Source organism: Panicum virgatum, chromosome 2N, assembly GCF_016808335.1.
Source record: "Panicum virgatum strain AP13 chromosome 2N, P.virgatum_v5, whole genome shotgun sequence".
NCBI classification, from domain to species: domain Eukaryota; kingdom Viridiplantae; phylum Streptophyta; class Magnoliopsida; order Poales; family Poaceae; genus Panicum; species Panicum virgatum.
Genome location: NC_053146.1, coordinates 8,411,172 through 8,434,658, shown reverse-complemented (window position 1 = coordinate 8,434,658; position 23,487 = coordinate 8,411,172). Strand labels below are relative to the sequence as shown.

General features: G+C 43.2%; 3 protein-coding genes across 12 annotated transcripts; 2 read left to right on the top strand and 1 right to left on the bottom strand.

Annotated features, from left to right (window-relative positions):
- The first annotated feature begins 1,116 nt into the window (after positions 1–1,116).
- LOC120662353 (disease resistance protein PIK6-NP-like) lies at positions 1,117–2,638 on the top strand. Its single transcript, XM_039941517.1, has 2 exons — positions 1,117–1,196; positions 1,753–2,638. The coding sequence occupies exons 1-2, from the start codon at positions 1,117–1,119 to the stop codon at positions 2,636–2,638; spliced, it is 966 nt and encodes a 321-aa protein (XP_039797451.1).
- A 4,947-nt stretch (positions 2,639–7,585) lies between these two features.
- Positions 7,586–8,595, bottom strand: LOC120658705 (ethylene-responsive transcription factor ERN1-like). The gene has a single exon (XM_039936939.1). It carries the CDS (start codon positions 8,562–8,564, stop codon positions 7,638–7,640), a length of 927 nt encoding a protein of 308 aa, XP_039792873.1. The 5' UTR covers positions 8,565–8,595; the 3' UTR covers positions 7,586–7,637.
- Positions 8,596–13,597: 5,002 nt separating this feature from the next.
- Positions 13,598–23,247, top strand: LOC120659652 (splicing factor 3B subunit 3-like). 10 transcript variants are annotated; one of them, XM_039937856.1, is made up of 15 exons: positions 13,598–14,034; positions 14,607–14,741; positions 14,852–14,931; positions 15,544–15,627; positions 16,120–16,225; positions 16,337–16,488; positions 16,580–18,491; positions 19,029–19,339; positions 20,075–20,390; positions 20,964–21,119; positions 21,217–21,355; positions 21,591–21,667; positions 21,851–21,972; positions 22,432–22,540; positions 22,619–23,245. In XM_039937856.1, the coding sequence occupies exons 1-15, from the start codon at positions 13,813–13,815 to the stop codon at positions 22,790–22,792; spliced, it is 4,095 nt and encodes a 1,364-aa protein (XP_039793790.1). In that variant the 5' UTR covers positions 13,598–13,812; the 3' UTR covers positions 22,793–23,245. The 10 variants fall into 10 exon arrangements, with proteins under 10 accessions (XP_039793790.1, XP_039793793.1, XP_039793789.1 ...); XM_039937855.1 differs by having other exon boundaries at positions 13,636–14,034; positions 20,072–20,390; positions 22,619–23,247; XM_039937864.1 differs by having other exon boundaries at positions 13,667–14,034; positions 14,856–14,931; positions 16,356–16,488.
- The last annotated feature ends 240 nt before the right edge of the window (positions 23,248–23,487 follow it).

The window sequence follows — 23,487 nt, the reverse complement described above, 5'->3', positions numbered from 1 at the left end:
AGCATATACAAGCTAAAGTTTCTAGAAAATAGAGATGGTCTTGACCTCTTCGCCAAAAAGGTATTGGTTCACTATAATCTTGCTCTATTTTCTTTTCATATGTAGGTTATGCACACAACACTACTTACTAGTCCATAGAAATTTTTGGAATAGGCTGTAAATGAAACTCAAAACAACACCGAAAACAACAAAGTAAGAGCAAGTATTATGACTGATGTTGAGCCGGCTGAGAGCTGATGTGGCGGAAAGAAAAAAATAGGAGAGAGAACGAAGCGGACGGCTCCCGAAACGCCAGCTCCCAGCCGGCGCATACGCAAAACGGAGCTCTCATCGGCTGACAATCGTTGTTGAGCATTAAAATCCTGTGGAGCCCACTACCACTGCGCACTCCTTGCAGCCCGCTACTGACAAAATTACTAGTCTAGCTTTAAGTGAGACCCATCTTTACCCATAAACCCGGTAAACACAAAAAAAACATCACATCGAATATTGGGACACATGCATGGAGTACTAAATGAAGTCTATTTATAAAACTTTTTACATAAATGGCCTGTAAATCACGAGACGAATCTAATGAGTCTACTTAATCTATGATTTGCAACAGCGATGCTAGAGTAACCATCCACTAATTATGAATTAATCATAGATTAATTAGCATCATTAGATTCATCTCGCGATTTACAATCCATCTATGCAAAAAGTTTTGTAAATAGACTTCATTTAGTACTTCAAATTAATAAGATTTCAACACAAAAATTTTACATGTAAAAAACTAAACACGGCCTGATAGTATCCCAAGCTGCCACTTGTTGTTATAACGCAAGGATAGTGGGTACACATGTCACGTATTAACTAATCCTTTGGCCCACACTTGACCCCATGTCGGGCGTGCCTGGCCACATGAATGCGGTGGGCCATCGGCACTAGTGCCTATTTTGGTTTTTTAGTTAAGGTTAAAACCTGCCTTTTTTATATCCACGTGGTGGATACATAGAGCCAAAGATTACTAGAGCTCTTAAATGAGGGTTAGAAACACAAGAAAGAAAGCTATAAAATGAAGAAAGAAAGCTAAAAGACGACACTTTAATCTTCTTTAATCTTCTACTTCACGTAACAATGTGCCCTGTGGAGAGGTGGGTTTCTGGTGCAATGGCCCCCGTGGAGATGTGGGTTCCTGCTGTAGCACTTTTCAACACGTAACAATGTCATATTATCTAATCCTTTCATGTACAGTGGGGTGTTTAATGAGTAGATTATTAGATATTTTGTTTTTCTGATGGGGTTGCCACTAGTTTGTTATATATGCAAGAGTTCTTTCAAAAAGATACTATGGACAAATATTTTACCATAGTCAGGTCATTTTATATTTCTGACAAGATGAGATTGCTGCGTGTGCTGGACTTGGAAAGCACGTCAGGTCTTGTGGATCATCACCTTGAGTTTGTTGCAAAGCTCCTTCACTTAAAATACCTTTCCTTAAGAGGATGTAAAGGTATTGTTCACCTGCCAGAGTCACTGGGTAACCTAAAGCAACTACAGACACTAGATATTGCTGGTACACGAATAATCAAGCTGCCGCGGGCCATCACCAAGCTTAGGAAGGTACAAAGTACAATAAATTCGTGCTGGGGGATATCGTAGCATTCCTTATTGTGACTCGTATGACCAATTTATGGAAGGTTTCCCAGAGTTACTGCAGAACAAGCTATGCATGTGGACTTTCATGTTGCTGGTTTTTTGTTTTTCATCAAGTTGTTGCCTCAACTTTGGAAAGTCTATAATTGGCAGGGAGGGTGATGACTCAAACAGGCGTGATATTTGCGCTTTCTACTGCTGTGGGATGTTCCCCTTTTTAGCTAGGCTTGCTGATTCAGATGGCATTGTAGTGCCAAGAGGGATGAGGAAGTTGAAAGCCCTGCATACACTGGGCATTGTGAACATCGCACATGGGAAGGCCATCCTACAGGAAATTAAAAGGCTCACCCGACTGCGCAAGCTAGCAGTGACAGGCATCAACAAGAAGAACTGCCAAGAGTTTTGTTCCACCCTTGTTCATCTCAGCAGCCTGGAATCACTACTAGTGGACTCACGGGAGGAGGGAGGTCTTCATGGCTGCTTGGATGGCCTGCGCTCGCCTCCGAAAACCCTCCGGAGCCTCAAGCTGCGCGGCGCCCTGATCAAATTGCCAGAATGGGTCGCGCACCTCCAGAATCTTGTGAAGTTGAGGCTAGAGTGGACCAAGCTAACGGAGGTGGATGGCACCGTAGAAATGCTTGGCAATCTACCAAACCTGGCCAACCTTCGTCTACTGAATTGGTCTTTCCTGACTGAACAGCGTCATCTGACTTTCCATCGGGGGGCATTCCCGAGTTTGACGACACTGGAGCTGGGAATGGGACACCTATTTGGCATCACGTCGGTGGAGTTTGAAGAAAGAACAGCAGCGCCTAGGCTTGAGCTGCTGACGTGCTCCGTACACAGACCCTCTTTATCTGGGCTGTCATCCCTCCCCAGCCTCAAGGAAGTTCTGATTGTTGATAAGGATCGTCGTTACAGCAAGCAGTTGGTGGAAGATGTGCGGGCCCAGCTTACCAGGAATCCAAATAATCATAAGCCCGTTTTGAAGTATATTGTCTGATGAGCCGCTGAGCTTCGTAAGCAGTCAGTCGATCCAGTGTGTCTCCTTTCATTTCCTTTCCTGCTTTCTTGTCCCCTCCTTTTTTTTGTATCTGAATGAACAACGTTTCGATGTGCTTGTGACGTGTTAATTTCCGGTTTCTACTTACTGCTTGTCTCTGATGGTGTTGATCACTTGATCTGATGGTGCCGGCCAGCGTCCTTATCAATTGGGGGTTGGGGCACCCCGTCGTTGGGTCGCCCCAATGCTTTTTCCTATGTGTGTTATTATGTACTATGAATCAGAACGATGTAACTGGCATGCCAGCTTCATCCTGCAGTACCAATTGGCAGATGTAACCAAGTGAAACGACATGTTCATCAGTCCAGTAATTGTCCTCAAAGACTCAGAGGGGCAGTGGCATGTATTATTATTTTATTATTTCGAGCTGTGCATGTGCAAGAAAGTACCTTTTGTTGGTAGTGTGTCGCATGCACAGTCGTTAGACATGATTGGGTTGCCAATTTGTTTCTTTGATTTCCTAGCTCCATGATCCTCACAGCTACGACTTGCAGTCTCTTTCTATGTACTGATCATAAGTTTTGCTTCTGACGAAATTTGCAGTCTCTTTCTATGTACTGATTCACATCTACGGATGATGCCATTCGGTCAAGAAATTTGAAACCTAATTGAGACGTGCAGTGCAGTAGGCCAACTTCACGTTGTAAGGAGAGTGTTTCTGGAAATGGTGGCTTAAAAGTGCACTACATCATGGATTAAGTAATATTTGTACTCGATAATAAAAGGCTAGTTTTTCTAATACATACGAGCTTATTGGCAAAGAACATACTGTAGCATCCCGTGTTTTTCATGAAATATTGTATGTCAAAAGTGTGGAATTTTTAAAAGTTTTTGTGTGCGATTGAAAATAGTTAGGGGCCGTTTAGTTCCCAAAAATTTTCATCCAAAAATTTTCGCCTTCTCTTTGAACACATCTATGAAGCACTAAATGTAATTAAATAATAAAACTAATTACACAGTTAGGATGTACACGACGAGACGAATCTTTCGAGCATAATTAGTGCATGATTAGCCATAAGTGCTACAGTAACCCGCGTGTGCTAATGATGCGGTCAAAGGCCTCAAAAGATTCGTCTCGCGGTTTCCAAGTGAGTTCTGAAATTAGTTTTTTAATTAGTGTCCGAAAAATCCTCCCGACATCTGGTCAAAGTGTCGATTTGACATCCAAAAATTTTTGTTTTTGGAACTAAACGGTGCCTTAGAATAAACCGTACTATAGACCGCTCTGGGTTTTCTCCCTTCTGCCGCTGCCACAAAACTGTGAGAGAGGGCCAAGGGAAGGAGGGAGGAAAAGGAGGAGAAAGACCTCCGTCGCCGCCTGCGCCCCATCACGCCTGCGCCCCAGCCGTACGCCTTCACTGACATAGCTGCGCTGTACGACACAGCCTCGACTCATCTCTGCTCCACCTCTCTGCTGCGTCATGCCTATCCCTTGACCTCACCTCTCACCAGTAGGCTGCCGCCCTTCCTCACCAACCATCCACCTGCTGCTGACCATGGTCGATGGACCTTCCGGTAGAGGAGCCCCGGGAACCCCCATCCTATCTTGCGTTTGCAGGGACCCTTCACCACGCCGCCGCTTAACCCGCATATAGCCGCCACCCTGCCCATGCTGCCATGGTGCACAAGCTTGGAACGGCCACGCCACAGCCCTGGAAACCAGGTGTGCACTAAACCCAAGTTTAGGCAAGCCAAGGTGATGCCTTTCGACTCGCTCAGGGCCGGCCCTGACATTTTTGTGGCCTGGTGCGGAACAAAAAATGAAAGCCTCCCATTCACCATAAAAATACAAGATAATATTAAAACATTCAGTGTCATTAACCAATCTCACACTAACAAGTTTAAAATACAAAAGAGAAATATCTCTAGATCATTTAAAATAATTTCTTCTAACAGTTCTAGATGCAAAATCAGTGATGATAGTGTCAATATCAATCTCATCCAGCTGCCCCTTCTCAATGCCGGATGCGAACTTTCTACTGGAAGACATGTGATTTGATTGGGTGACCCTACAAACTGAAAAGAAAACTACCATTGATACAAAAATCGAAATTAGTTTGAGTATATCTAACCCTACTGTTAGGAACAAAAAAAAATAGACAAGGGAATGTGTCTGAGGAAGATTTTGAACCTTGACCGGTAATGGCAAATTGGCAATCGGGAACAAGCTAGCAGCAGCGGTGATCTGCAGATTGCGCGGCGGCCGGCCGGCGACCCGCGTCTCGCGAGTCGCGACGCGAAGAAGTCAAGGAGGGCAGGAGGCGCAACGAGGCGGGCAGCCGGACGGACGGCGGAGTCGTCGAGTCGATCGATTGGTCTTCCTCTTTAACAGGCCTGCTATTTGTGACTTGTGACTAACTGGACTTTGTTGATACTTGTGAGGCCTATTAGCACACTAATTTTTGGAGGCCCCCTAATTCCGGAGGCCCAGTGCGGTCGCACCGCTGGCATTGGCCCAGGGCCGGCCCTGGACTCGCTGCAGCGAACCCCGCTGCCTGGTGTCTCACCGTCGCCGCGCCTGACCTCGCCACAGGCGGTGACATGCAGCAGAGCCTTGCACACCCTCCGGACCGGCCTAAGGCCACGCCTTTGGTCGTTCCCGAGTCAAACCCGAGCCATTCCGCCGTGTTCATCGCGTTGCTGCCATATGGTGACCACACCCGCGACATCGCGTTCGCGGCGTGAGAGCCCTTTCGGACATTCCATCGAACGCCCTGGGCTGGGCGCATGATGCGCGCACACACACCGGTGCACCTCCACACACACAGCCACCCACACCGGATCTGGGGGCAGCCGCACCTGATCACACCGTGACTGACCCGATCCTCGCCCCAAGCTGGCCCATCGAGCTGCAGACCGAGCTGGCCTTCATAGCCATGGACCAAGCCAGCTCGACAGCCGAGCTGGCCTGCAGAGCCGTAGGACGAGCTACCAACTTGAGCCGAACCAACTGGGTCGAGCAAGCTAGCCCAGCCACTTTTAGCCAATACCCCAGTCATGTTTTCCCTTTTTTCCTTTTTTGTTTTAACCCGACTGACATATGGGTCCCACCTGTCGGTGAGACCTAATCACTATGGACTTGTTGACCTACTCAACGTTTACCAAGTCAACACTGATGTCAGCATGGGCCATGCTGATGTCAGCATAGCCGCACACATAGATGAAGTCATGCTTACATCATCATGCCATGTGGCATGCCCAAAGGCTGCCATGTGTCTTTGATTTGTTATTTGATTTTTCTAAAAATCATATATTAATTCCAAAATTTGTTTTGAGCCTAGAAAATTTATAATAAATTAACTGGACCTTCGAAAATTATGAAATCAGTTTCGTAATTCTTTTAAAATCATGGTCTACCTGATAGAGTAGGTTTTTATGTGATTTGAATCTTATTTGGATACTTTTGTGCACTTTTCAGTTTGACCCCTATACTTAATCATAATTACAAATAGGACCTGTCACCAAGGAATTGACCAATGACCAAGACTACCCGGAGATCCAAGAGTTCTACAAGGAGCCATCAAGTTCACACCCATCTATGATCTGAATTCTCATTAGGCATAGCATGCTAGTTACGCTATTGCTTTGTCTACTGTTATGTTGAGATGAACCTGCATAGCCTATTGTTATACATGGATTCCTTGTACTCCTATTTTGCCATGTTGAATGGTTGAAATGCCTTGCTATGCTTTGCATGTGTATGTGTGCGGAAGTCATGTACAACTCTCGATCCAGCTTCACTAACTAGAGTAGGGTTACTTGATTTCTACCTCCCTCTAGTGGTTACTTCCTGCTTGGGGCAGCTGAGGTGCGAGGAGTGGAAGTTCTCACACCGACTTGATGGATTTTGGAAAGTGTGCATGGACCGAGAGTCTGGCGATGTCAGATTTGCCCGAGTCTAGTGGAATGAATGATATACTTACATTGTTGCTATGCATAGGAACTCTAGCTTTTCTTGAAATACCTTTATACTAGTATAGTCCACTTAAAGCTTGCATACGGATGGTGACGTGAACTTATCCCATTCCTTGGGGATAGCTTGGCTAGATGCAGGATCCGACCTAGAGTTCGACGCCAACGACGATGGGCGGTACGATTGAGGGTCGTGCTACACTCAAGTCTGTCTGTGGAGTTGAGGATTCCAGATGGAGAAGCCCCGAAGCTTATAGCTACCGCTATCTTTCCCTATTTGATCCTATTTAGCCCAACGAGCTTGTAATGGGAGATTCGTACTACAAATCCTCGGGATTTATATTACAATTAAACACATGTTTGCACTGTTTAAGTGATATGACTATAAATACTGCCTGAGATGAGTTTTGTATGTGATAGCGTTTGATCCAGAGACTACCACGATAATACAGGGAGTCGGATTCTCATTTCGAGAACCCAGTTCGTTTCACATACAATCATTATTGTTCAGCATTTACGTATCTATCTCCACTAAACTTTTCATCAAATGAACCTTCGGTTGTTTGGTTGATGAACACTTGCAAATATTACTCAATATAAATTCTGCCTTTCAAATCATAATTATTCCCTGCAGGACCAGTATTCTGTGAAAAAAAAACTACTTTAAAGTCTACAGATATACCATGTAAATATCTGATACCTAATTTCTTTAACAATACACAACAAAATTTTACATTATTGTTGTACATAGGAATGATATGACTCTCTGGTGGCTCTATGTCGGCCGGATGTAAATTAAATAAGAAGCTATTTCTGTTTCCTGAAAAAAAAACGCAAAAGGAAAAAACCAAGCAGAGTTCTGTAAAAGGCTTTCGTCTAGATAAAAACTATATCCGTCACATTACTCTGCTTGCTGGCCATCATTCCTCATACACTCTTTTTTGGTACGGAATTGGCTCCTAGGAGCAGAAAACGGACCCAAAAGGTAGGGACTCTGAGATACGAAGCTGCAAAATCTTTGTCTAGTCTAATACATCAAAGACCTGCAAGACAGAGGGCAAATCGGTGGCAGATCCCACAAGGAGTCTGATGGATCATTTCCCGTGTCAAACAACTCCTTGTCCTGAACTCTGTCCATGCCGCCATTGGGGACTCTGCCCGTGTCAAGCAACTCCTTCTCCAGCTTGATCTTGCCCAGCTCTGCATCTGCGACCGCCGAGCAAGCATTGTTGTCAGCCATGGCGCATCCGTCTGAAGATGGCAGGCTGGTGTTGAGTGCCCAAGATTGTTCGTACTGCTGTGAGGACAGCTGCAGCTCTTCGCTTCCGCTGATCATGTATGACCTGAAGACCTCCTCAGCTATGCTCTGAGCAGGGAGGATGGGAGTGCGAACGCCATTGCTGCTCATGGAGAAGCTGATGCTGGAGCTAGGACTGCTGCTAGGGCTGATGCTGCTGGTGGTCGTGGTGATGGTGCTCGTGCTCGTGCTGCTAGCTGCGGCGGCTGTGCCGATGGCGCCAGCACGATGGTACGCCGCGGGGAAGAAATTGACGGTAGGAGGGGACGCGTTCTTCTTCAGCTTCTTGTGGTTGAGGATGCCGCGGATCCTCGCCGCGAGCGGCGAGTCCGGTGACGAGGCGTGCGCGCCGGCGGCAAAGTTGGTGCGCGTGTTCGCGCCCCTGAGGAGGCAGGCGGCCTCATCGTAGGCCCGCGCCGCCTCCTCGGCGGTCTCGAACGTGCCAAGCCACATCCGTATCTTCTGGGTGGTGTCCTTGATCTCGGCCACCCACCTCCCCGACGGCCTCTGCCTGACGCCCACGAACTTGCCGCCGCCGCCACCACCGCATTTGCTTCTCACTTTGGGGCTGGGCTTGGTCTCCTTTGTGACTGGCAGCTGGTAGCTGCATTGCTGCTGGGGATGGCTTTGTGGCTGCTGCTGGAACTGGAGCTCCATTGGGAAGAAGAGATCGAGAGGCAATGTGCTTTTGCAGGTGTTCTGAACTTTGGTCTGAACTTGGGGGAGGAGCTGGTGTCTGAATATAAGGGGAGGCGTGATGTCGAGATGTTGGGTTTAGTGGGGGCCTTGTCATGTTCCCCTTGTCTCTGATGTCCAAATCTTCCTAGTGCGTTAAGAGGATGGCTGAGTTTTCTAAGAGGCATTGAGGGCATGATGCTGTATTCCGTAGCTTATTTCAATGTGTTGATGTGGTCTTAGTGGCTGACATGTTTGTCCGTTATCCCGGCTGACAAAACCAACCTTTGTTTCCCGGCCGTGAAACTAGCAAGGGTGACACGTTTGATGCTTCCTTGGTGTGGTTTACTGAACCATGAGCTCGAAATTAACTTCACCCCATGGTCAGTGTTGTGGTTTACTATCTCTGAACTGTGGGCTGGCATGGAATCCCAAAGAATTACTGTGGTGTGGGCCTGAACTCTCGAATAATTTACCATGCATAGAAGTTTTCATCTTCTTCAACAAATCCTTATGTTGTTGGGTTCTAGACTTCAATCCCTTCTACGGATCCATTTTAAGGGAGAGTGGTGGAAAATAGATCGAAATGCTTTGACTTCTATTGAATGTAGCTTATTGTTGCAATGAATTATCTGATATATCTTTTTTTCTGCAGGCCTTTGACACCTGCTGGTCCCATGAATATTGTATGGGATCCACAGGTTGCTGATTTTTTTTTTTTTTTTTTTGCATACTGCAATTGTGAACAAAAAAACAACTCTGTTTACCTTTTTTGAATAACTAAAACTCTGTTTACTTGTTCTCATGAGCCGGTCGCAAATTATAGAAGTTTCTATCTTGCCGGCACTGCATTAGATTAACTGGAACTGTGAGTTCTGTTTAAATGCTAATAGCGTAGTCAATCTGCCGCTTTGTCCTTAACTCCCTGCTTGCAGATATTTTACATGCCACACCATCTTCCCCAAGGAAACCGAGGCAGGTCATGGTGGCACGACCGTTTGCCACTTGGCGACACCATTGGATGGTTCATGTCGCTACTGACGACATGGGTGCCTGTCATATAGAAGTAAACAAGAAAGACACCACCATATAAGAGATGGAATTAAACAATGGGCGGTGTGGTTAGCCACAACACACTGCAATGGCCGAGGCATGGTGCTTTGTTTAGCAGTCAGGTGCATCAGGGAGAGACCAGAGGCGTGGCTTCCATGTCTGAAGAAACATTCCTGGAGGTTTGGTTCACCTGGAACGCCTCTAAGAACGTTTGACCCGGGTTGTCGCGATGTTGTTGTAGACTTTGTTGAGTGTTGTTTCGTTCAGGATACTTGTAAGAACTTGATTTGTCGAATGTGAGGTGAGGGTTTTTCAAGTAATTTTCATTCTTTACTGCAGCACTTTACTTGTTTCTGAAGTAGAAAGTTTCGTGGATGTAAGAGTGCATTCATGTGTTATACCATTAAAGATGACAGTCTGCAAGTCAATGGTAGATTTGGCATGTGGAGTAGTCAAGCTGCTGGTGACTTCATAATCCACTTAGAAAGAACTTTGGTTTACATGCCGATGTTTTGAGCATGGCTGGTCAAAGTTAGTGGGCTCCATCATCTCCACTTGAAATAACTTCATTGTTAAACTAGTACAATGCCGGCAAAGATTTTCTTCTTACAATTTCTATCTAGAAAAAAAAACTATTAGTTGCGCATAATTCACATAGAAAAGGAAGAAACTAGAAAGCTGCAGAACTTTCAGGCTTGCAATTGCAACTAAAATTTCAGTCCCTGTGGATCACATATAAAATTCTTGGAACCAACAAGCAATGACCAGTAGAAACAGTCTAATATATCGTTATAGGTAACCTACTAACCTCTGCTTCGCCTTCTCTGTTTCTCAGTAACGCATCTGTCCGGCCAAGACTTCAGCTTTTCTCTGTTTCTCAAGTACATAGGATGAAAGTTTCCTTTGGCAGAATTTAGAACGTAGATTGGATTTAAAATAAATCCTAGGTGACATGAGATCAGTTCCTCTATCCAAAAAAGAAACCTAACGAGTGACCATTTGGCCTGTAGCCGGCCTGCAATTTTATTAGCAATTTGGCAGGTATGTAGCACGTCCTAAGGCTATCAGAATGCCATGTGTGTTCACTTCGCACCTTTGCTTCACTTGCATTGCATCTCTGATGCATACCATTCAAATGGATGAACCACGCAGTAAGCCAGTAACCACTATCAGGTATCAGCAGCTGCTGCGACAAGGTTGCCACTCTCCCATCCAACCTATGATGCCCTGACATTATTGGTGGAGAACATGGGCCCTGTTTGGATCCTTCAGTACTAGGACTAATTTTAGTCCCTGAACTAAAAACTTTAGTTCATTCCTATTTGAAACCAGGGACTAAAAATCATTAAATGAACGGTACAAAAGACCATATTACCCTCCCTCTCGCTCTCCCCGCCCACACCATTGCCGCCCTCCTAGTTCATCCGCCTCCTCTCCTACCCACGTGGATGCGCGGGTCGTGGCGGCGGCTTGCGTGGGTACGAGCAGGTCGTGGCGGCGGCAAGATGAGGCGGCAGCGGCGGGTCGAGGCAGCGACTTGCTCGAGCAGCGGTGGGTGGAGCACGGGCGGCAGCGGGTGGCGGGTGGAGTGGATGGCGGCGGGTGCGGCGGGTGGAGCGGGGGTAGCGTGTGGAAATATAGATCTGTTGTAAGTTTTTAATCCCAATAAGTACCTCCAAGAGGAACTTCTGGATTTTAGCCCCAACTTGCACTTTTAGTCCTTTTTAATCCCTCAAGTTTGGTTTTTTAGGGACTAAAGTGCAGTAATGACTAAAAATAGGGTTTGCCTTAAGCCCTATTTGGTTTCTTTAGTCCCATGAACCAGGGACTAAAAGTCATTAAATGAATTGAACAAAAGACCATGTGTATCCCAACATGCATCCAGCTCCATGCACTTTAGTAGGCCTTAGTAAGGGGTTGTAGTAGGCCTTTAGCCCCAATAAGAACAAGTTTAGTAATAGACGTGGAGCAAGTGAAGTCTGACTTGTAGGAGAGAGAATAGAGGAGGGCGCAACGCTCTCGTGCAACAACTATTGACTGAGCAACGCTCTCAGGCAACAACCATTGGCTAAAACAGCAGCACAACATTAAATGCAGACAGGTCCACCACACGCTGCATGCTGCGCCTGCTGCGGGCGAAATTGCTAGACTTGCTCCACCAACAGGGCCGGCCCTGACTTTTTGGAGGCCCTGTGCGGAACAAAAAAATGAAGGCCCCATTCATCATAAAAATACAAGATACTCTCTCCATTTAGTTATGAAGCTATATTTCTAAAATTAAAAAAATTCAAAATTCATCGCTATATTAAGCCTTTGCCTCGAGAGTCCGCAAGTAGCTTGTTCGGCATCCCCCAGCAGCAAAGAAGAAAAACTTAATTTGTTGGTTTTCGACATAGACCGCGATAGTTAATAATCACTAGAAACGAGGAGTTTCGCCAAGAAAAGTTGTGGAAACGAGGAGAGGATGGTTAATATGATTAATGGATTGATAAGTATTGAGTTGCATGCACCGACCAGTTCAACCCAAAAGCTTAAGCTGATGGGGAGAGGTGGACAATTCACTTTATATTCCAACACTCCCCCTCACGTGGAGGCTCCCTCAGGCCTCAGATGTGGAATAGGAACGAGCAACAATTATTTTATTTAATTGCGTTAACCAGGATTCGAACTCGAGACCTCTGGCTTTGATACCACATTGAGTTGCATGCACCGACCAGTTCAACCCAAAAGCTTAAGCTGATGGGAAGAGGTGGACAATTCACTTTATATTCCAACAATAAGCATACTTGGTGTCTTGGTCACCGTGCCATGTAAAAATATAGCTATCATAACTAAATAGAGGGAGAAATATTGAAAAACTCATTGTCATTAATGAATTGAGTTATGTAGCTGCACACCCTAAACTATGTAGCTGCATGCACTAAGATTTATTGACACTTATAACTTGACAGGCCTGTTTGTGTAGCAATATTTGGAGGCCCCCAATTTTCTGTGGCCCGGTGCGGCCGCACTGCGGGCACTACCTCAGGGCCGGCCCTGTCCACCAAAATAGTCTAATGGATTTTAGTCCCAACATGCATTTTTAGTCCCTTTTAGTACCTCCTGCGCTATAAGATTTAGCGTTAGCTTCTAAAAATACCACTATTGTCCGCTATAGCCCGCTAAATGCCGAAGCCATGTCTCTCTGAAACCGCTATAGCGCCGCTAAATTTCCGCAGTAGCCCGCTATTTAAAACACTGATTCTTAGGGACCATAGTGCATGGACTAATGCATTAGTCCCATGAACCAAACATGACCTAAGTCTATATCTTTTGTTTTTAGCTAGCAAGATGCAAAATTACAACTTAGAACATTTCCACAGCAATCTGTCTTTAGTTGAAACCTATTTAGAAAACACTGCCAATACAAAAAGGAGACTCTTCCATCAACAATTCCAAATTTCTAACCAAACGGGCCGAGAGGCCAAGACCAAAATATGTCTAATTAGATGGAGCTAGTTCATGGGCCACGGGAGATTGCTGTATGGGCCCACATTGTCAGATCCACTAAGAAACTTCATAGTTCAATGTCACGCGATGCTATCCCCATGAGATCCAAAAACATAAGTTTACATAAGAATCACCACCGAAAATGACATTTTTGTTATGGAATAATGAAATTATTATTAGCATACGCTTCTGCCCGCAGTTGGTAAGCAATTTCAAGTTGGCATTTTTGGATGTTTGGCCCCTAGCGAGATGTATGGCTCAATCAAGGATAAAATTTAATTTCATTTTCAACTTCAAATGCACAAATGCAAGTACAATAAAAAAACCCAAGAAAATATATACATTCCAGAAAAAAAAAAATTCTCCTCCTCCCTCGCGAAAACGGGTTACCTCATAATACGCCAAGCCACTATGATCACGTAATATCGCTTCAAGAGCCTTATAAAAAAACAATCGGCTGACTAGTGGGCCCCACCAGCGCCGTGCTCCTCGCGCTGCCCCCCCCCCCTCTCTTCGCTGTCGGTTCACCGGCTTCGCTAGTCGCCGCTGGAAGCTGGATCCACCACCAGTTTAACTTGGCCTCCTCCCCCTCCCTCCCACCAGCGAGGCGCCGAATCAGACGGCCAAACCCTAACCCTACCTCTCTCTCTTTCTCCCCCGTCGCGAGGCCTCTCGAGGCGGCGGGCGGATGGAGGCCTCCACCGCCGACGCCGGCGGCGCCTCCACCTCGTCGGCTGCGGCGTCCTCCTCCTCGGGCCCCTCCACCTCCGCGTCCGCGTCCGCCTCCGCCGCTGCCGACTCTGGCGCCACCCACTACCTCGCCAAGCGGGTGCTCCGGGGCAGCGCTGTGCTCCACGTCGCCGAGGGGTGCTTCCGCTCGCCCGACTCCGCCGACGTCGTCCTCGCTAAGGTCTGCTTTGCTCCCTCCTACTTCCCGCGGGATTGCCGAATCGTGTGCAGGGAGAATTTCGAGACGGGGAGTGTCTCCTTTTATGATCTCGTTTGCGGTCTGCTATGTGATAGACTGTTAGTGGAGCGTAGGCGTTCTATGTCGCAGGTTGTAGGGATGGTCTTCGGAAAGCGAGTGTTCGGAGCTCCAGATCATCCAGTTGGTCATGATAGTGCCGGACATTAGGTTGTTTTAGCCTGCAGTTTCAGAAGTGGAATAGCTTGTACTGTTGTCACCATATGGGCAGCTTTGTTCATCATGACCATTTTCGCGGTCAAATTTTGTCACTAGTGAAGTTTGAATCGGTATAGTGGATGCTTGGGAGACAACTCTACTATTGCATATACAGGGTGAATTAATGAATATTATCTGATCAGAGATACCTATCTTACAAGGAATGTCATGCCTGTATTACAAAAATAGAATATCTACCAATCTTGGGTTACAGCTTAAACTCTGCAGGATCGATTTTACATAATGCTGCTGTTGCTGTTTCATGTTTCTCGTTTCACCTAGATGGGTTTCTGCTGCAGGAAACTTCACTAGAGCTGGTTGCTGTTGGCGATGATGGTGTTTTGCAGTCAATCTGTGAACAAGACATGTTTGGGATTGTAAAAGATATTGGTGTCTTGCAGTGGCACTCTAGACACATTGGTTTAATTCCACAGGTGCTGTATTTTCTCACAGGCTACAATGTTTAGCAATGTTCGATTGCACACATCCCTGCCTATAATTGGCTTTGAAAGTGAGGAATTAATTACTTGATGTTTTTTTCCAGATAGAACACAAGGATCTTCTGGTTGTGCTTTCTGATTCCGGAAAGCTTTCCTTTCTTTATTTTTGTCCTGAGATGCATAGGTTGGTGGCTTAGTGCTATTCACCTCTATATTTATGTCTTTTTCCTCTGTTGGTTGTAGCTAGATTCTAGCTATTAATAACATCTTAATTATGCTTATCTAGTCCTATGCTGGTTTAATGATTATACATGCAAAAAGTATCCATAGGCACTAGTGAAAATTGAAAATGTAATGGAGTTACAGTTTAGGAACAAAACGTAACAAATCACTTGCAGTATCCAACCCTAGAGTTTAGAGTTCAAATTGCAACTAGAACTTAGAAGTGTTCCTTTGTTTTTTTTACAGTAATTCTTGGAAGAATTGTTGCCACATCTCCAGTTCTCCATGAAACTTTTGAATGCCAGTTTACTTAGATTTGCCTTACATACCCCATCTTTCCCATTTGCTTCTCTCTCACACCTTTCTTTTCGGATACGTGGCCTTTCTGCTTTCTCTCTAAGCATCAATTCCTGGTGGGTCCAGTTGAGACGTTTGTCCAGAGTGGGGCATACACACTTTTGTCACTACAATTCATTCTCTGCAATTCTAATCTCATATTGTTTGGCAACGAACAGTTTCTTGGATACCATGTCCACAATTCAAATAAGCACTGACAGATATCAATTTGCTGTAGGTTCTTTGCAATTGCCAATATTGAGTTATCCAAACCAGGAAATCTGAGGCATCAGCTGGGAAGAGTTTTAGCTATAGATCGAGAGTAAGTACAAGTTTTTCTGCTGAGATTTTTTTATACACTAACTTTTCTACTGCAACTATACCTAGCACCTATTAGTCAGTGATGTTTTCCTCTGCATTGTGCTATATGTTTACTTGATCATGAATATTATACCATCCCAATGTCCTGAGCAAAAGTTGCATGCTTGCATGCAACAAGCTTCTTAGAAATTTATGTCAGTATCTTATGTTACTGTCAAATTTTATCCAAGCATTTGAACCACATTAGATGGTGTTTGAATATAATTTGAGGTTTTCTGTGGCTTGGGTTCAATGGATCATGACTAGCTACTAGTATTTCTTAATGCATGCATTGCTTTGTCCTGGAAGCTTTTGCTGTAAAATAAAGCTTTAAGCCTTTAATGTAAGTTTTTCTTTACCATCCCTTGATGCTTTGTAGCATATGGAGCACCTAAAGTTATGAGGTTCTTATATTATAAAGTTTCTTAACCTTATCTGCATCTTCCCTTGTCAGATCTAGTTTTGTTGCTGTCAGTGCATATGAGGATAAGTTTGCCCTTATACATGTTTCAGTGTGCCAGAGTCCTCATGGTTCTGGCAGAGGTGTCATTTCTGACAAGGTGAGTCATTGAATGTTGTTAGTGACTTTCTTGATTCAAGTTTCTTATCTCAGTCTAATATCTACATTATATTATTCCAGATTTTGAAGATCTTCCATGTCATAATTTCAGAAATATTTTTATCCACCAGAAAATGAGGAGGATGCCAGAACTGTAAGTGGTGCATCTAGGACCAGCATCCGAGGTACAATTTGGACCATGCGCTTCATATCGACATCCCAAGGTGAAGAATACTATCCAGTTTTGGCGATGATAATCAACAGGTTTGTTTGGTATTTCGCATAGTTGATAACAATTTGTACCTTGCTAATTTTCTGGCATTCGTATTTAAGTGCTGTATTTAATTGATTCCAGGAAGGGCTCTGATGTGAATGACTTGTCATTATTTGGACATGAATCCAGCAGTGATGTTATCAGCCACATCTCTGATTATTCAGAAATCGGACCATTAGCACTTGACATATCAGAAATTCCTGAAATGCTTGGCTTTGCACTTCTGTTTCGTGTTGGTGATGCTTTACTGTTGGATCTTAGAAACCCAAGTAACGTCTGTTGTATCCGAAGAATTAGCTTAACTACTAGCCTGATTGGAGAACAAGTCACTGTTGAAGATTCCTGTCCAGGATTAGACGTTGATGACGATGTGGCTGCTTGTGCTTTGTTAGAACTGAGAGATTCTGCAAATAATATACTGAAGGATGATGGTTATATGGACATTGATGGCGTTGACAGCAGAGGTAGCGTGAAATCAAGGATCATTTGCTCATGGAGCTGGGAGCCACCTGACCCAATCAGACAAGGATGGGCAAGGCTTCTATTTTGCTTAGATGATGGAGAATTTCATATTTTGGATTTTACTTCTGATGTTGAAGGAGTCAAGCTGTACACCTTTGAGTATGTTGATAGGAGTTTGCCCTGCAAACCTCTTTTGTGGATGAAAAATACAATGATAATAGGCTTTGTAGAGATGGGGGATGGTATGATCTTTAAACTTGGCCATCGTAGATTGTTTCTTAAAAGCACAATTCAGAATGTAGCACCGATATTGGATCTAGCAATTGCTGATTACCACGGTGAGAAACAGGATCAGATGTTTGCATGTTGTGGTATGTGCCCTGAGGGCTCTTTGCGAGTTTTACGAAACGGTGTCAATGTGGAGAAACTTCTGAGGACTGAGGCTATTTATCAGGGTGTTACTGGATTGTGGACTTTGAGAATGAAAACAAATGATGCTTACCACTCTTTTCTTGTGTTATCATTTGTGGAGGAAACCAGAATACTGTCAGTAGGACTAAGTTTTAACGACATCAGTGATGCTGTGGGATTCCAGCCTGATGTTTGCACTTTGGCGTGTGGTTTGGTGACTGATGGTTTGCTCGTGCAAATTCACAGCAAAGGTGTAAAGCTCTGTTTGCCTACAGTATATGCTCACCCTGAGGGTGCCCCTTTAACTTCTCCAATTTGCACCAACTGGTACCCTGATATCACTATCAGTGTTGGTGCTGTAGGACATAATATTGTTGTTGTCGCTACATCAAATCCCTGCTGCCTATATGTCCTTGGACTCAGATCATCTTCGCCTTACCAGTACGAATTGTATGAGACACAGCATGTTCAATTACAATATGAAGTATCATGCATATCCATCCCACAAGAGGAATTGAGACCTGATAATGTAACATTGAGTGGTGGAGAGCGTGATAATTTTAGTAACAATCCCTCAGCTGATGTTAATGTCCGCAAGTTTGCTGTTATTGGAACTCATAAACCTTCTGTGGAAATCATCTCCGTGGAACCTGGAGAAGCATTAAGGTTATTGACTATTGGGACTATATCAGTGAACAATGCACTTGGTGCTCCTGTTAGTGGTTGTATACCTGAAAATGTGAGGTTTGTTGCGGCTGAGAGGTTTTACATCCTTGCAGGCTTGAGAAATGGAATGCTACTAAGATTTGAATCAGAAGCAACCGAGCATTATTTTCCTGGTTCCTTCTACAAGGACTCTTCTATCCCTTCTGTTACTGCATTCCTTCAGTTGATTTCGATAAGGCGGATTGGAATTACTCCTGTATTCTTGGTACCAATACATGATTCAGCTAATGCTGATATCATTGTTCTCAGTGATAGGCCTTGGCTATTACATGCGGCCAGACATAGTCTGGCATATTCATCCATTTCATTTCTACCTGCTTCGCATGTGACACCAGTGTCATCTGTTGATTGCCCCAATGGTCTACTGTTTGTTGCTGAGAGCTGTTTGCATTTGGTAAGTTACTGTGACTGGTAAAACATGCAAAAAAAAAAAGCACACATCTTGCTCATAGGGCACCATGATTGACTGGACTGGGAACCATAGGAGAACAACTTGAATTAAATTGCATGGTAATAAATATCTGAATAAGTATGGTTGTAACAGGCTGGTTTCTGTTGCAACAAGCACATTGAATGCAATTAGTTTAGGTATCAGACTAGAAATTGTTACTGTTGATTGAGGTCTTCTAATATAGAATTTTGGTCAAAAGCACATACATCTAAATGCTCCAACAGAAAAATATATCAGTATCTCAGCATATGTATGTGAAGCAATTTACTGGTACAACATCAAATGCATGGCTTTAGTTCAGAACTACAATTTGAGATATTACTCCAGTGATATTTGTTTTATTTTGTTCTCACTATGTGTGTGCCTGCAGTGTTCTCACACGTGTATGTTTGTATGAGTGTGTCCATGTGTGCATGTGCTTATCTGCTGGCATTTGCATTGCAGTTTTATTGGTTAAAAGTAATTCCTCTTCTTTGTCAGGTTGAAATGGTTCATGGGAAGCGATTGAATGCACAAAAGTTTTCAATTGGGGGAACTCCAAGGAAAGTGCTATACCATAATGAAAGCAGAACACTATTGGTACTAAGAACTGGGCTAAGTGGTGCATCATGTTCTTCGGATATTGTCCAAGTAGATCCACAAAATGGGGTATTGCTTTCCAGATATAAATGTGAACCTGGTGAAACAGCAAAGTGCATGCAAATTACAAAAATAGGAAGTGACCAAGTTTTAGTTGTTGGAACCAGTAGATCTGCTGGACGGTCAATGATGTCAAATGGTGAAGCAGAAAGGTTTACACCTGATCTACTATTTCTCATAAATTGATACAGTTTTGACAGATGTCCATGACTCATTAGCAGTATATCTTATTTGACTTGCAATACATAACATTTTTGCTTGTGTGGAGTGTAACTGTTGTGGATATCTTTACCTTGCAATCTAGACTCAGTGGTTTGAAATAGCAAGGAATTCATGATCTTCATACCATGGTACTAAATCAGCAAGATTCTTTGTTGGGCCCGAAACATTTCCTAAGTTAGTTTGAGATTTTTTTTTGTCTTTTTAATTAGCATAATACTAAATTCTAATTAAAGGTTTCCTGAGTTGTTAAGGATTTAGATTTCTGTAAAGCTCCTGAAACTATAAACCATTATGGTCTTATAGTTTCTCATACAGAGCACATGAGTTATGGATAATTAACTTGCATTTCTCACTGGAATTTTCTAACAATGCCATATACCATATTTAAACATGAAAGCCATGAACCTGCATTGTTACATTTAGAGCACAAGTTGTAACTAGTGTGTCTGGGATCAATAGTAAATGTTTTTCGCAGTACAAGTTGTAAACTGGGACTGGATGTTGAAACAGTTATTGTTCTTCATCAGGCTTCTGACTTCATCATTCTGGAATGTAGATGTGTTTAATAGCTGTCTGTGATTCTTATTTGGTTTTTTTTCTCAATGATGTTCCGTGATTTTAGTTGAATGAAGCTAAGACTGGTTATTGTTTACTGATGAAAGCAGTACCAAGGGACGCCTGATTGTTTTAAGCTTGGAGGCCGTTGAAAGTCCACGTGAGAGCAGTTCATTTATTCCAACCTCTAGTTTTAATCCCTCCTCACATTCTGGCTCTCCTTTCCATGATATTATTGGATATACAACTGAAGAATTTTCTAGTAACAGTCTGTGCAGCAGTCCTGATGAGTTTTGCTGCAACCAGATTCAAGCTGAACAAATGGCAGGACATTTGAGATCATTGTCTCATGCCACATTGAGTGGTGCAGTTCTTGCTGTGTACCCATATCTAGATCGTTATGTGTTGGCTGCTGCTGGTAATGCGGTACGATATCTGCATGCAACTTTAACTATATTTTGTCAAAACTTTGTTTAAAAGGAACTGAACTCTCTTGAGGCAAATTATTTAAAAGGAAATTAAATTAGTAACACAGCATAGAAGAAAAATTTGGGATAACATTTCATTCAACATTTATCTCGGAGAGTGTGTATAGAATGATGTCCTTATCACGATCTTTGGAGATTATCAGAAGAATGTGTGCAGTAGTAGATGAGTGCATGTGTAGGAGTCTTGTAGAGAACTGTGGCTTTGCTTCTTAATGCAATAATACGCAGTTATCCTGCATGTTCAAAAAAAGGATTGTGGCTTAGCATCTGAAGTTGGGAAGATGTAAAAAAAGTATCTATGTCATTTTAGAAAGTTTGGAAGGAAAAAGGAGTGTTAACCTCCAGGAGGAACGGCGACTGTTATGTCATTTGACTATCTTTGTTCCTTTGAGATGCTATTTCTCATTTTCATTTCTTTGTGGTGCAAAACCAATTTCCTTGGGCCTTGATTGGTTGACTGCACTTGCTATGTAAGCTAACATTTGTTCCTTTTCTTTCTCAATCTTGACAGATTTATGTATTTGGTTTCGCAAATGAAAATCCCCATAGGATGAAAAAATGCACTGTTGGTAGAACACGGTTTACAATAACTTGTTTGAAGACATTTGCATCACGGATTGCAGTTGGTGATTGTCGTGATGGTGTTCTATTCTATTCTTATAATGAGGTGATTCAATGACACATTCCTGATGGTTTTGTTATGTAATAGTGCTCTCTCTATTGGTAGCTCTAATCCTGGCTCCTCATTTGTTGATTATTACCAGAGTCATAGGAAATTGGAATTGATCTATTCTGATCCTGCTCAAAGATTGGTGGGTGATATTGCACTTTTAAATTGTGAGACAGCTGTGGTATCAGATCGGCGTGGGAGCATATCTGTATTATCTTCCACAAGATTGGAAAGTAGGCACTAGACACTTGGTGTAATGTTGATGCTACCCTTTTCTTTCTTCAATGGAATATTGAAATTACGTCTGTTGACTTGTTCATAATATATGTTCAACTAGCATATATCCTGTGCTTAGCTGCGATTCTTTTAATTTTGTCTCTCAACATCCATTGACTATTTACAGTTGAAAGTTGCTTTTTAATGGAAGTATGTTTATATCTTCTCATTTTTTAAAAACCTTTTTTGCAGTTTCAGAAAGTCCACAGAAGAACTTAGCCGTAAATTGTTCATTTTATATGGGTGAAACAGCTATGAGCATTCAGAAGGCAAGTATTTGTTGTTTCATAGATTGTTGATCCGTTTTCTTTGTAATTCACTACACTTACATTTTTTTTGCCAGTCCCTTGGAAAAATTCTCATTGTCCACTGCTTATATGTTTCATTTTTGAGAAATTGGTTGTTGATCCTATTTAGTAACTAATGTAACTTGTGCTTATGATTTATTGTAGACTGCATTCAGGTATCGGCTTCCAATTGATGATGATACTGACCCGGTGCTTGAGTCTGCTTATAATTGTATTGTGGCAAGTACCTTGCTGGGAAGTCTCTTTGTCATGATTCCACTTACAAGGTATCTCAAGATACAAAACATTCCCACACTTACCCTAATATCGACATTTCAGTAACTCACCCTAGACCGTAAGACATGGATCTTAAGTGCTTAAATTTTACTAGGATAAATGGAAAGTATGATGATCTGTAATATTAGAGCAGTACAATTTATATCTTTGCAATTCCCAGTCTTAACCCATGTGGTTTACAGGCGTATCCTTTTGTCTAAATTTGTCGGGTATCTAGCTCATGAGCTTTTAATGTCTTTTTATATGGGATAAAAAGAATACTCATCAGGAAAGAGAGCAAGAAAAGTTCATATGAACAATCATTTGTAAATTATTCCATGTACACTTGATGGCTGATGCCCTGAGTTATATTGTGATATGCCATTTGTAGACAAGAAACTATACTCGTTTCATCTACAACTACATGGGATTATGATACAGTTTCTGAAATGCATAAGTTGATAATGCAGTGAGGAACATCAGTTGTTGCAAGATGTCCAAGAAAGACTCTCAGTACACCCATTGACTGCACCGGTCTTGGGAAATGATCATGCAGAGTTTCGTCAGCGAGGTATCCCGGTAAGATGTCACCATTATATCAGTAATTTTACCTAATGCAGAAGTTTGTTTTCCTAATGCTTACCTTGTGATTTGCAGTCAGGAATACCTCCCATTCTTGATGGCGATATGCTTGTGCAATTTTTGGAGCTCACTGGTGAACAACAGCAAGCCATCCTTGCTCATGCTTTGCCAGGGAAAGGGCCACGCAGGCCTGTCTCGGTCTTCGAGGTCTTGCGAACATTGGAGCGTGTTCACTATGCACTCAACTGAGGGTTTCTCCAAGCAAACTTGGTTGACCTTGGCATTTTGAGATGTTCACAGCCGAGGGTTGATTAACCTTCACAGCTTAGGTCGGATGATTCTGATCTTTGGTTGCTAAAATCAGAATGTGCGAATGATGATGCAACTGGAGCATAATAGTGGAAAACTCATAATGCGGTGCCTTTTTTGTGACTAGACGAGTATCTTGTGGAGGCACAAGATTCATCGAAAAGCCTTGTATATAGTGCATGTTTGGAGAAAGGACTTCAGCTTTGGTGGACTGTTGTATGGTGCCTCCTGACTAGAAATGTTATTCGTTTCGTTCGTTTCCTAGATAATAATAATGTAAAGTTTCTTCGTAGGACTGTTGGGCCAGTAGGTCGGATGTTGAATGAGAAATAAGGAATAAACTGCATTAGCCATTGTCTGCACAGGAAGCAAAGCGGATGTTCACTTTGTGCCCATTTGGATGCACTGGTTGAACCGAACTGCAACTGCGAGAGATGTATATTCCTCAATGGGGACACTAGATAACCCTAATGAGGTGGAAAGACTTTGCATCAGGCTTGATTAATTTCCCCCATGTACTATTGGATTGAATTTTAAGCTTGCCAATATTTATTCCAACTATTTCTGCGCTTTCCCACATGCATGCAGGGTGAAGATAGTTCATACTAAAAAACTATAAATTTTAAACTATGCAT